Genomic DNA, 12,097 nt, shown 5'->3' with positions numbered 1-12,097 from the left:
CCCCAACCCTAACCCTAACCCCTAACCCTAATCCCCAACCCTAACCCTAACCCTAACCGTAACCCTAACTCTAACCCCCTAACCTTAATCCTTTTCTGATATAATTGTGTACTTAGACAGGTCATGCAAAAACGATTTACACGCTTAGTGCATTGTAACTCTGGGTAACATCATTGTAACTGTGTGCAAGCACACACGCTTTTGCTAAGTAACTACCATGTAAACACACAGTCATTAGAGACAGTGCATGTAAAGCGGTACGGAAGGTTTACCGTGCCTTCACTGACCGACGCCTAAAGTCTAAACTGAACACAACCTTCCTATTAGTTTGTATTTCTATTGGGATCATTTTACTTGCTTTGCGATAACCTTTTTTCCCCCCTGTTATTTAATCCGGTTCGATTACTGTTATGGGCCCCGGTAGACTTTTTGCGAAATCAGTTTGTTTGATTACACTGACGTTAAATAAAATTACACTCCCATGTTTTATTTTTTAAATGATGTCTCAACCCTAAAATTCTAGGTGATGCAAATCTTGTGGCCTCAGGTGTACAGCCACAGTCCAGCACATCTCACAGGCATTGTTTTAAATTGCTGTCTGTCTCACAGGCTCTTAAAAAAAACAATGTGGAGAAGCCTGCTTGGCAGGGAAGGGGAAGCGTTTATGGAGTTTTGCCTGAAACACAACAAGCTGGTTTATATCCAAACCACAGAGCTGTGCAACTTCCTCCCAGATTTCAATGCGATTGCAATGACTTTTATCACAAGTAACTGTACACAGGAAGACCGGCAGACATGCAGATTCGGCACATTTCATTTTTCTTTCCCTGCTCCACGAAAGTTGTGCATTCCAGTTTTAAGTTCTATTCTTCGGTGGTTCCACCCCTACATAAAAAGTGACATCACAGTGTATCATTCCATACAGCTCTGGACAAAAGTTTAGCATCGCCTGGAAGATTAGGATTGAGATTTAAAAAAAAACAAAAAATAAATAAACTATATGAGCATAATGTAGATATTTTATTTAACATCACATAATCAACGAAACTACAAAATGATCTCGCAAAAAGTCTACCGGAAGCCATAATAGTAGCACAGTAGTATTTCATGTTAGAATTGTTGTCGGTTTTTCATTAAGTAGATGGGAAAACTAGACAAAGCGGCGTGCAACTCAATATGTTAACGTAACATTATTCAGCAGCTTTCATTCCACTTTATGAGGCAAAATGTGTTCATTCTACAGGCTGATGCAAAACTTTTGGCCATAACTGTAACTGCTGGGGTTGTGGTTGCAAACACCATATTGGCGGCCACATTTTTCACAGCACCTGGTGGAGTTTAAATCTGTAAATCTGTGGTATATGTGAGAGTGTGCCATTGGTATAAGTGGTGAGCATGTCACCCAGCTGTCAGCATTGCTGTCTAGCTAGTCAGAGCCTGGGACAGGTGTTCTTTCATTGCAAACCTTTTACCTTGGTGAGTTTGGCTTGAATTAAAAGTTTGTGTTTAAGCTCAGTTTGCTTTCTTTCCTTTTCAAAGGTGAGATTACTCTCAGTGCAGTTTAATTGGGGTGTGGGGTGGAAGGGAGGCGCCCATCTCATGACCCCTGTGAAGTTTACACATGAACCCCTGATAAATACGATTGAACTGTTAAAAAATGATGCCCTGTGAAAAGTGAATAGTGAAACGCACACACAGCTTAGTACAGTGGAAAAATACGATATTTAATAAATAATTATACACACAATGACATTCAAATAAAAGTACAAAGAAAATATTTATCATGTGGTCTTTATGTCTTATTAAAGAATATATATATCTATAATATATATATATATATATATATATATATATATATATAGATATATATATATATATTATATATATATACACTATCAACATGCTGCCAGTACAACATTTCTGTTATTTGGAAAGAATCATCCTTAGAAAAAGTTGTAGTAAATTAAGTCTTCCCATTTAAAATAATTGCAATACAGCATTCATATACCCGATCTGCGTGGCAGTAACCCTAAAACATTTCTTTGACAATCAGCCTTTGATATTTTAATAGCAAAGAAGGCTGTGTGGTCCAGTGGTTAAAGAAACAGGCTTGTAACCAGGAGGTTCAAATCCCGGCTCAGCCCCTGACTCCCTGTGTGGGACCCCGAGCGAGTCACTGAACCTCCTTGTGCTGCGTCTTTGGGGTGAGACGCTGTTGTAAGTGACTCTGATGCACAGTTCACACACCCTAGCCTCGTATCTTGTAAAGCGCTTTGTGAGGGTGGTCCACAATGAAAGGCGCTATATAAAAATATAAATTCTTATTGTCCAGTTACACTGAAAGTAGTGGACTGGTCTTGTGGATTCATCACAAAACTGCGGATTGATCAGCGAATCTGAAGCCACCACGTCTGAGGCAGTCAATCAGGTGAATTATAAATGTTTTTAGTCAGATAAGCAACTCAAAGTAATGGATTGCTGTTTGAATGATCAGGTTTTTAATTATTTTTTTTTTTTACCACTTCTTGATTGTACCTGATGGAAAGGATAGTTGTATTGTTCTTGGTGTACGGTCTGGTAATATCAGCTGCTCATGTTTGAAGTCTATCATGAATTAGGCCAGTTTGTGTTGTGCATGCATATGCAGTCCTGCACGAGACACCAACTCCCTCCATCACTGAGGGGGTCTTCCAACCTCAGATGCAGTTTCGTTCAGGCTAAACCAAGTTTCAGGTCCAAAGCTTCAGAAAACAGCTTATTATTATTATTATTATTATTATTATTATTATTATTATTATTATTATTATTATTATTATTATTATTTACAGTAAAGATACCGAACAACAGACAGTAAAACTGAAAAGCAGAACACAAATAACACGTAATATTAAAACTGAAAAAAGTCCTGGCCAGTCCCCAAGGATGTCTTGTTGAACTAATAAATATGGAAGCTTGTTTTAATAAAGGATTGGTCGATATCGGACAATTTGGGTTGACCAAGACAGTTTGCAATCAAATCCAGTCTTTCAGTTGGGTGCTTTGTGCTGTTGAGCTTGATGTTTTTACAGAGAACCGAGAAACCAAAAGCATAGGGGTTCTGATTTTAAGGTTAACCTGGAAATCAAAGCCTCTAATTAAACAGGATGGCAAATTCTAGCCTTTGTAGTAAAATGACATGGACAGACTCGTAGCTGAGGGATTGTCAATGCTGTAGACCAGGGGAGGCCAATCACAGTCCTGGAGGGCTATTCCACTCCTGGTTTAACAGGTTAGATCATTAATTGCTTCAGGATCTCGATTGGTTCAGTTAAACAACAGAACAGGGTTGGAACAAAGACCAGGAGTGGAATAGCCTCTCCCCCAGTACCTTGACTGCCCTGTTGTAGACCACAGGGCAGTAGCTCTCAACTTCCATTCAACAGTCCAGGGTCCAAGAACATTGTTTAAGCCAATTCAAGCTGAATAACTGCGATGGACGGTCTAAAATCCCAGAGCGTGCCAGAACTGCCAGTTCTTTTGGGTAGTGGCTTGACATAGCGATTCAAAATGCTCATTTTAGTCCTGGTAAAAATATAAAAAAATACAGCACTGCTGGTTGTTCACTAGCAGAAAACCTGACATTCATAAGAGCAAGAAGAAAAATAACATTAATACAGAACAGCCAATTGCTGTAGCAAGGGCATGTCAAGAGAAGAGGAAGTGCTTCCAGCGTTCACACCACACACTCTTCTGGAACGAAGGTCCATTGTCCTCTTCCAGAAAAACACAAGCTTTTTGCAGGTGGGTACACAGCCAGTGTGAATTTTAAAAAATAAATGTGTCCATGCACTAGTTTGCAGTCTGCAGTACGATGGGGCAGATGACCATTCAAGTCTAGAAGTCCCTGCTTAAAGATCAACTGCCTCCAGCAAGTAGATACCAAAGAAGGTCTCCTGGTCGTCTTCCTTCACCTTGGCCTCCGACTCCAAGGTGACAAAGATCTTGTCACCCTCTTCCAGGAAGAACTGACCCCCGATGTATCCTGAGGTGGGCACCCTCCAGCCTGCCTCCACCGTGAAGTCCCTCCTGAGCAGCACGGCCTTTTCTTCCCCCATGTCTCTCATCACTTTGACCAGCTGATTCTGCTCTGCTGTGCTCTTAGAGTTCCCCTGCACACTGATCTGCGTGTAGAGATAGTACAAGCCACTTCTTGGGATTATTACAGCTCCCTCCTCCATTGACATGTTGCGTAACATGTTGGTTTTATGATTCCAGGAGAGTTTTTTCTGGTTGTCTTCTGCTGGCGAGAGAGACAGGCATATTACATTACAGTGATGGACTTGTCTTGTCCCCACCACTTTCCTAAGCTAGCAGCAACTGTAATTGGCGCTGTATTCTACAGCCGTGGCCAACAGTTTTGCATCACCTAGAATTTTGAGATTGAGATCATTTGTATAAATAATTATGAACATAATTTAGATCTTTTATTTAACATTGTGTAATCAAAGAATCTACAAAATGATCCTGCAAAAAGTCTACCGAAAGCGGTATGTAACTCAATATGTTAATGTAACATTATTCAGCAGGTTTCATTCGACTTTATGAAGCACAATTTGATCATTTTAGAGGGTGATGCAAAACTTTTGGCCAGAGCTGTAAACATAGTCAAACAGTTCATGAGTTAAGTGCTTCCAATTGTATATATGAAGCATTGTTGCCAGTAACATTTTTACAAACTGTCAAACAAAGCATTACATCACAGCACACTTTTTATTAGGGAATTTTTTCAAAGCCTCAACTCCAATCTTAAAATGAACTCTGACTTACTTGAAGGAGACAAAACATCTGTTAATTTAGCAAAACCCGACCCGAACAGCTGTTATATATCCCAGGCCACTTTAGCAGTGATTTTATGATAATTATGAAGACGATGCAGCTGCAGAATACGGGAAATCTGTGAAAGACTCCGCGGGAACCTGCAGAACTCCAAGGGAGCCTCTATCTGCGAGTCAAAGGTCTAACCACAATAATTACAAATAACCCATTTAAAATGTCCTAATGATAGCATGAGACAATTGAATAAACATTACCTCTGCTTTTCACTCCAAAGAATCCGCTCACATGTCCATCTTCCTAAAACAAGGGAAGGGAAGGAGACATTAACAAAGAGTTTCATCCCAGTGGGCTGCAGTCATTTCCAAGCCAGTGCAGTAGCTGTCGGGTCATTTCCCATCATACTGCTCTTATAGAGAGTTCAAGCATGCCTGCAGTGGTGTGCAAATGTATTGGAGCACCCCCCTGCTTCATTTCTTTCGATGTGCTGTGCATGTGGAATCAAACTACCGTCAAAATCTTGGAGCGTTGTCACAGCAGGCTTGTGCTTGTTTAAGTTCATTAAAGACTTTAACAGGGCCACACCTGCAATTCACTTAAAACATTAAGAGAAAAGGAACACGCAGACACACGTGACTGTTTTTTAGAAGCGGTTTAAGATGCCTAATTAAAGAACAAAGTAGTCTAACGTTTTCACTCATGACTGGCTGATTATTTCTAGATCGCTGATTACTGACTGGAAATTGAAGTTTTCATGCAGGTAGGTATACATTATGCATATATATATATATATAAACAAATCTTGAGGTGTTCTAATAAATTTGCACATACGACCGTACATGTGTTGATTTGAGCTACTTGCTGAAAACACATTCAATTACAGTGAATGAAGCCTTGAAGTTGCCCCATGATTCAGGAGTCCTGGGTATGAATTTTGGGCACAGCGACTCACAGCTGAATAGGGAACAAGGGCATGATCAGAATTAGGCTTCACTGCGTTGACTGTTTTTACTGTATAACTCAGTATTACTAGCAAAGTCTTTCTCTTGTAAAAAGTTGTACATTTGTCTGGTATCTGCAGTTTACCTTAACATAAATCACCTTGCATCAGTTACATCAAGCAAGCCTTAGCGATCACTGCAGTCATGTTTTTTTTTTTTTTACATATATACCACAGAAAACGTCACTCTCATAACTGTGGTTCATTTCTTTTTAGAAAAGTACCTTTCACTTCCTATTTTCTGAAGTGTGACGATCTTTTATTGTTATCTGAAGAGTTAAGACACTTGCATGTTTTTGAAAACAAAACAGCAGTGTATCATCACTAGACACTGCCCCCCTCCTCTCACACCAACACACATGCACGCACACACTGTCACTGATAATGAGAGAGAGAGGACACACACACACGCACGCACACACACACACACACACACACACACACACACACACACACTGACACATGACTAGGTAACCCATTCCATCCCCTCACCACTCTCTGTGTGAAGAAGAGTCTCCTTCAGCAGCATGACTAGGTAACCCATTCTATCTCACTTTTCATTCATAAAAATGAAACATTGCAAATCAAAATGTGAATGACGGAGGCAGCCGGCCAGCCTTGATAGGGACAATTGTTGCGGCTTTCAAAATAGAACCAAGGAAAGAAAATTCATAGTGAGTTTTTTAGTTGAGCGGGACTCCTTGCCTACTACGATAACCTTACATCTTCCAATAAGCAGGTTTGTGTTTCAATGAATGCTGGCAAGAGACTCTCATAGACCACACTCCCTCCAGACCAGACAGGTAGGAATAAAGCCAAGATACCTGAACAATGTGGATTGTTTCAATACCCATTCCCCTCCCTGCAGCTGTGACTTGCCTGAACTCGCTTTGTGGTAAGCATTAAAGCAGCACGTTATCATACACATTATTTCCATTGAGAAATCACCTGACTGCATGCTCTGCGGCCGCACAGCTCAAACATCCTGTCAGTCTGTCAGTGAAACCTTCCCTGCCTCCCAGCCTGTTTCAAGGTGAATAAGGCAAGTGACTGTGGAGATTTACTGAACTTCTAGAGGGTGATTTGGAAGTAAGTGGTCAACATGCCACTGCCTTGGTCCCGATCGCTGTCCTGACTTAAAACTAGCAAGAAATAACTCAGAACAATGACTGAACATCTGCTGCAGCTTAAGATCATTGAAGTTTTTGTTTCTGTAAAACTGATGGAAAGCAAATGTCATTGAGCGCAATGAGTATGAACATGGATCGTATCCCAGTCAAGCTGCAACATAAACCAGGCCAGCCTGCCCTGCTCTGATCACAAGTGTAATCGCTTGCAGTGTGCTCCCATCTCAGAACCGCTGTCTGTGCCATGCTTACTCCCAATCCACAGCGGTCAATGATTGGGATAGGATCGGAATTCTTCAAACTCTTCTGCAGTGATGTGACCCAAAGGGCAAAGTACTCTGCCACTGAGCTGATTCAACTTCAGGACCAGATGCAAAACCAAGATCATAACACAGAGACCCACAGCACAGTTGTTGCCATTAAAAATACAGTTCTCTCTGGACTCTGACAAGCCCCTGCCTTGAAATATCAGATCTTCGCGAATTCTCGACAAGCAAATGCATTTCAAGCTAAATAATTAAAACAAAAAAAAAACTGTTCTTCCCAGGCGAAAGCATTGGAAATATCCGACAGAAATCCAATTCAGCCAATAAAAAACATCTGCTACTTTAAATAACAGGGAGACTCCCACAGGCTGCTACTGACAAGCTGTAGAGTAGAGTAAAGAAACAAATAGCTACCCTTAAGAAAGTGTCCTCCACAGTAAAATCTGATCTCTAAAATGTACAGTGCAGTAATCTTGAGTTCTGAAGAGGATATAGCTGTGAAACACTCCTGTTTCCTTTTCAGAAAGATTTAAAAAAAAAAGTCGTACCAGCATTGACCTGTTTTATACCACAAAAGTCTTAGATTTACAACCAGCTGTTACAAAAACACACGCTGAGAAACAAAAATTGATTTAGCCCACAGGTGCATCCACTGGTCATACGAGCATTTATGTTTGCACGGTTTCTTACCTTACAACTACGCGGAGGCGTTACAGGATAAGCCCAGGTGAAAAGCAGAGCCAAAGTAACAATCTGCGAGATGGAGAGCAGCGTCATCCAAAACAGCAGACAGTGAAGGAGCCTCTTCTGGCAGGAGAGCGCATTGTGAGCGTCTGTCTCCTTGCAGCTGAGCATTGTCATCATGGATCTCTCGGAGCTTGCGCACTGCAGGTAATGCCTGACTAACAGACTGACTGGCTGCCTGGCTAAACCTTGGAACTGCTGTCTTGTTATTCTCAGAGTGTACTTATACTCCGGCAGCAAACATGACATCGAGGTGCGTTGCCCCTCCTACTCTTATGAGGAAGGGGAGGAAGGAGTGATAGAGTTGAGGGTTGACTCAGTCCCTTAGAAAAGTTTCCTGCGGTAAACCGAAGCCAAGCAGAACAGAGCCAAGTGAGCACGTGGTGAAACACAAAGAGACGAAGGGTGATTCCTGTATGCAAAGCAGTAGCTTGGAATGTGATTCTTATTTTATATGCATGAGATTTGTGTGATGTTTGCAGTCGCTCTGAGCAGCTCTGGGTCTCCAGTGTTCAGTTATGGTGTTTTGAGCTCGCCAGGAGATCCCAATTGCAGACTTCCTTATTTCTTTCAAGTCATGTGACAATGGGATGCATTGACCTAGTGCCAGCAGAGTTGAAAGGTCATATTGTCACGTGATTTGAATGGAACACCTTATTCCGTGAATGTCATTTATGATTCGCCAAACAAGCTCAAAAGGAAGGAAAAGACTAATACAGAAAAAAAAACCCACTGCTACAACCTCAATACTGGAGCAACAGAACCAAGAACAACGATTGCAAACTTGGAAAAGTAAAAATGCATTAGATATACACTGGAAGATATTTTCCTCTCCATACCTGTAAGACTATAATCGTGCATTAGGTCGCGCAAAGTGTCTGAGAAAGACTTTTCGCTGAAACATTTGTCAAAGACCCTTTTTTCCCTAGTTTATTTTAGCAATGGTTCAAACTGTCTTAAAATGAATTATAATATTAAGTTATAATATTGTTTGTGCAAATTAGAGGTGAGAGAGGTTTTTATTTTTTTCTGAAGCCCTGATCAGGGTCATTAAATCAACCAGCAGGACCTGCTGACTTGCAGCAAGATCAAACTTCTTCAAGAAGTTGATCAGAAAGAGAGAAAAGCTTCACACGACTAACAGGATGTTTAAGCTGAGTGCAGGTGGGCTTGTTTCCGCCATCTGTGCTGTTTGAAACTGGACCACATTAAAGGCAGCTAAACATTGACTCTGTGTTTCGTAACTGCACACCTGTCTGTAGTTTGCTGGCTGAGTGGGGCAGTGCTAGTACTGAGGAATGAAGCTAAACTACCTTGAGCTAGATTATTATTATTATTATTATTATTATTATTATTATTATTATTATTATTATTATTATTATTACTTGTTTATTTAGCAGACGCCTTTATCCAAGGCAACTTACAGAGGCTAGGGTGTGTGAGCCATGCATCAGCTGCAGAGTCGCTCACAACAACGTCTCACCCCAAAGACGCAGCACAAGGAGGTTCAGTGACTCGCTCAGGGTCCCGCACAGTGAGTCAGGGGCTGAGCTGGAATTTGAACCCAGGACCTGCTGGTTACAACCACTTTTCCTTAATCACCGGACCAGTTTGGCGCTGTCTGTCTGTCTGTCCGTCTGTCAGTCTGTCCGTCTGTCCGTCTGTCTGTCTGTCTGTCTGTCTGTCTTGGGGCAGAAGCAATAATGGACACCCACTAAAATCATGACTAGGTAACCCATTCCATCCCCTCACCACTCTCTGTGTGAAGAAGAGTCTCCTTCAGCAACATGACTAGGTAACCCATTCCATCCCCTCCCCACTCTCTGTGTGAAGAAGAGTCTCCTTCAGCAACATGACTAGGTAACCCATTCCATCCCCTCACCACTCTCTGTGTGAAGAAGAGTCTCCTTCAGCAACATGACTAGGTAACCCATTCCATCCCCTCCCCACTCTCTGTGTGAAGAAGAGTCTCCTTCAGCAACATGACTAGGTAACCCATTCCATCCCCTCACCACTCTCTGTGTGAAGAAGAGTCTCCTTCAGCAACATGACTAGGTAACCCATTCCATCCCCTCACCACTCTCTGTGTGAAGAAGAGTCTCCTTCAGCAACATGACTAGGTAACCCATTCCATCCCCTCACCACTCTCTGTGTGAAGAAGAGTCTCCTTCAGCAACATGACTAGGTAACCCATTCCATCCCCTCACCACTCTCTGTGTGAAGAAGAGTCTCCTTCAGCAACATGACTAGGTAACCCATTCCATCCCCTCACCACTCTCTGTGTGAAGAAGAGTCTCCTTCAGCAACATGACTAGGTAACCCATTCCATCCCCTCACCACTCTCTGTGTGAAGAAGAGTCTCCTTCAGCAACATGACTAGGTAACCCATTCCATCCCCTCACCACTCTCTGTGTGAAGAAGAGTCTCCTTCAGCAACATGACTAGGTAACCCATTCCATCCCCTCACCACTCTCTGTGTGAAGAAGAGTCTCCTTCAGCAACATGACTAGGTAACCCATTCCATCCCCTCACCACTCTCTGTGTGAAGAAGAGTCTCCTTCAGCAACATGACTAGGTAACCCATTCCATCCCCTCACCACTCTCTGTGTGAAGAAGAGTCTCCTTCAGCAACATGACTAGGTAACCCATTCCATCCCCTCACCACTCTCTGTGTGAAGAAGAGTCTCCTTCAGCAACATGACTAGGTAACCCATTCCATCCCCTCACCACTCTCTGTGTGAAGAAGAGTCTCCTTCAGCAACATGACTAGGTAACCCATTCCATCCCCTCACCACTCTCTGTGTGAAGAAGAGTCTCCTTCAGCAACATGACTAGGTAACCCATTCCATCCCCTCACCACTCTCTGTGTGAAGAAGAGTCTCCTTCAGCAACATGACTAGGTAACCCATTCCATCCCCTCCCCACTCTCTGTGTGAAGAAGAGTCTCCTTCAGCAACATGACTAGGTAACCCATTCCATCCCCTCACCACTCTCTGTGTGAAGAAGAGTCTCCTTCAGCAACATGACTAGGTAACCCATTCCATCCCCTCACCACTCTCTGTGTGAAGAAGAGTCTCCTTCAGCAACATGACTAGGTAACCCATTCCATCCCCTCCCCACTCTCTGTGTGAAGAAGAGTCTCCTTCAGCAACATGACTAGGTAACCCATTCCATCCCCTCACCACTCTCTGTGTGAAGAAGAGTCTCCTTCAGCAACATGACTAGGTAACCCATTCCATCCCCTCACCACTCTCTGTGTGAAGAAGAGTCTCCTTCAGCAACATGACTAGGTAACCCATTCCATCCCCTCACCACTCTCTGTGTGAAGAAGAGTCTCCTTCAGCAACATGACTAGGTAACCCATTCCATCCCCTCACCACTCTCTGTGTGAAGAAGAGTCTCCTTCAGCAACATGACTAGGTAACCCATTCCATCCCCTCACCACTCTCTGTGTGAAGAAGAGTCTCCTTCAGCAACATGACTAGGTAACCCATTCCATCCCCTCACCACTCTCTGTGTGAAGAAGAGTCTCCTTCAGCAACATGACTAGGTAACCCATTCCATCCCCTCACCACTCTCTGTGTGAAGAAGAGTCTCCTTCAGCAACATGACTAGGTAACCCATTCCATCCCCTCACCACTCTCTGTGTGAAGAAGAGTCTCCTTCAGCAACATGACTAGGTAACCCATTCCATCCCCTCACCACTCTCTGTGTGAAGAAGAGTCTCCTTCAACAACATGACTAGGTAACCCATTCCATCCCCTCCCCACTCTCTGTGTGAAGAAGAGTCTCCTTCAGCAACATGACTAGGTAACCCATTCCATCCCCTCACCACTCTCTGTGTGAAGAAGAGTCTCCTTCAGCAACATGACTAGGTAACCCATTCCATCCCCTCACCACTCTCTGTGTGAAGAAGAGTCTCCTTCAGCAACATGACTAGGTAACCCATTCCATCCCCTCCCCACTCTCTGTGTGAAGAAGAGTCTCCTTCAGCAACATGACTAGGTAACCCATTCCATCCCCTCCCCACTCTCTGTGTGAAGAAGAGTCTCCTTCAGCAACATGACTAGGTAACCCATTCCATCCCCTCCCCACTCTCTGTGTGAAGAAGAGTCTCCTTCAGCAACATGACTAGGTAACCCATTCCA

At 42.9% G+C, this 12,097-nt stretch overlaps 1 protein-coding gene across 2 annotated transcripts; it reads right to left on the bottom strand.

Moving 5' to 3' along the window:
* Positions 1-2,249: 2,249 nt before the first annotated feature.
* Positions 2,250-8,141, bottom strand: LOC121304478 (tumor necrosis factor ligand superfamily member 15-like). Of its 2 annotated transcripts, none has more exons than XM_041235639.1 (3): positions 7,896-8,141; positions 5,070-5,112; positions 2,250-4,279 (listed from the first exon to the last, which is right to left on the bottom strand). In XM_041235639.1, exons 1-3 carry the CDS (start codon positions 8,067-8,069, stop codon positions 3,888-3,890), a joined length of 609 nt encoding a protein of 202 aa, XP_041091573.1. In that variant the 5' UTR covers positions 8,070-8,141; the 3' UTR covers positions 2,250-3,887. The 2 variants fall into 2 exon arrangements, with proteins under 2 accessions (XP_041091573.1, XP_041091574.1); XM_041235640.1 differs by having other exon boundaries at positions 2,250-4,276.
* Positions 8,142-12,097: the final 3,956 nt, after the last annotated feature.

Source organism: Polyodon spathula, chromosome 38 (genome assembly GCF_017654505.1).
Source record: "Polyodon spathula isolate WHYD16114869_AA chromosome 38, ASM1765450v1, whole genome shotgun sequence".
NCBI classification, from domain to species: Eukaryota; Metazoa; Chordata; class Actinopteri; order Acipenseriformes; family Polyodontidae; genus Polyodon; species Polyodon spathula.
The sequence above is the reverse complement of the archived record's forward strand: the minus strand, read 5'-3'. Positions and strand labels throughout refer to the sequence as shown.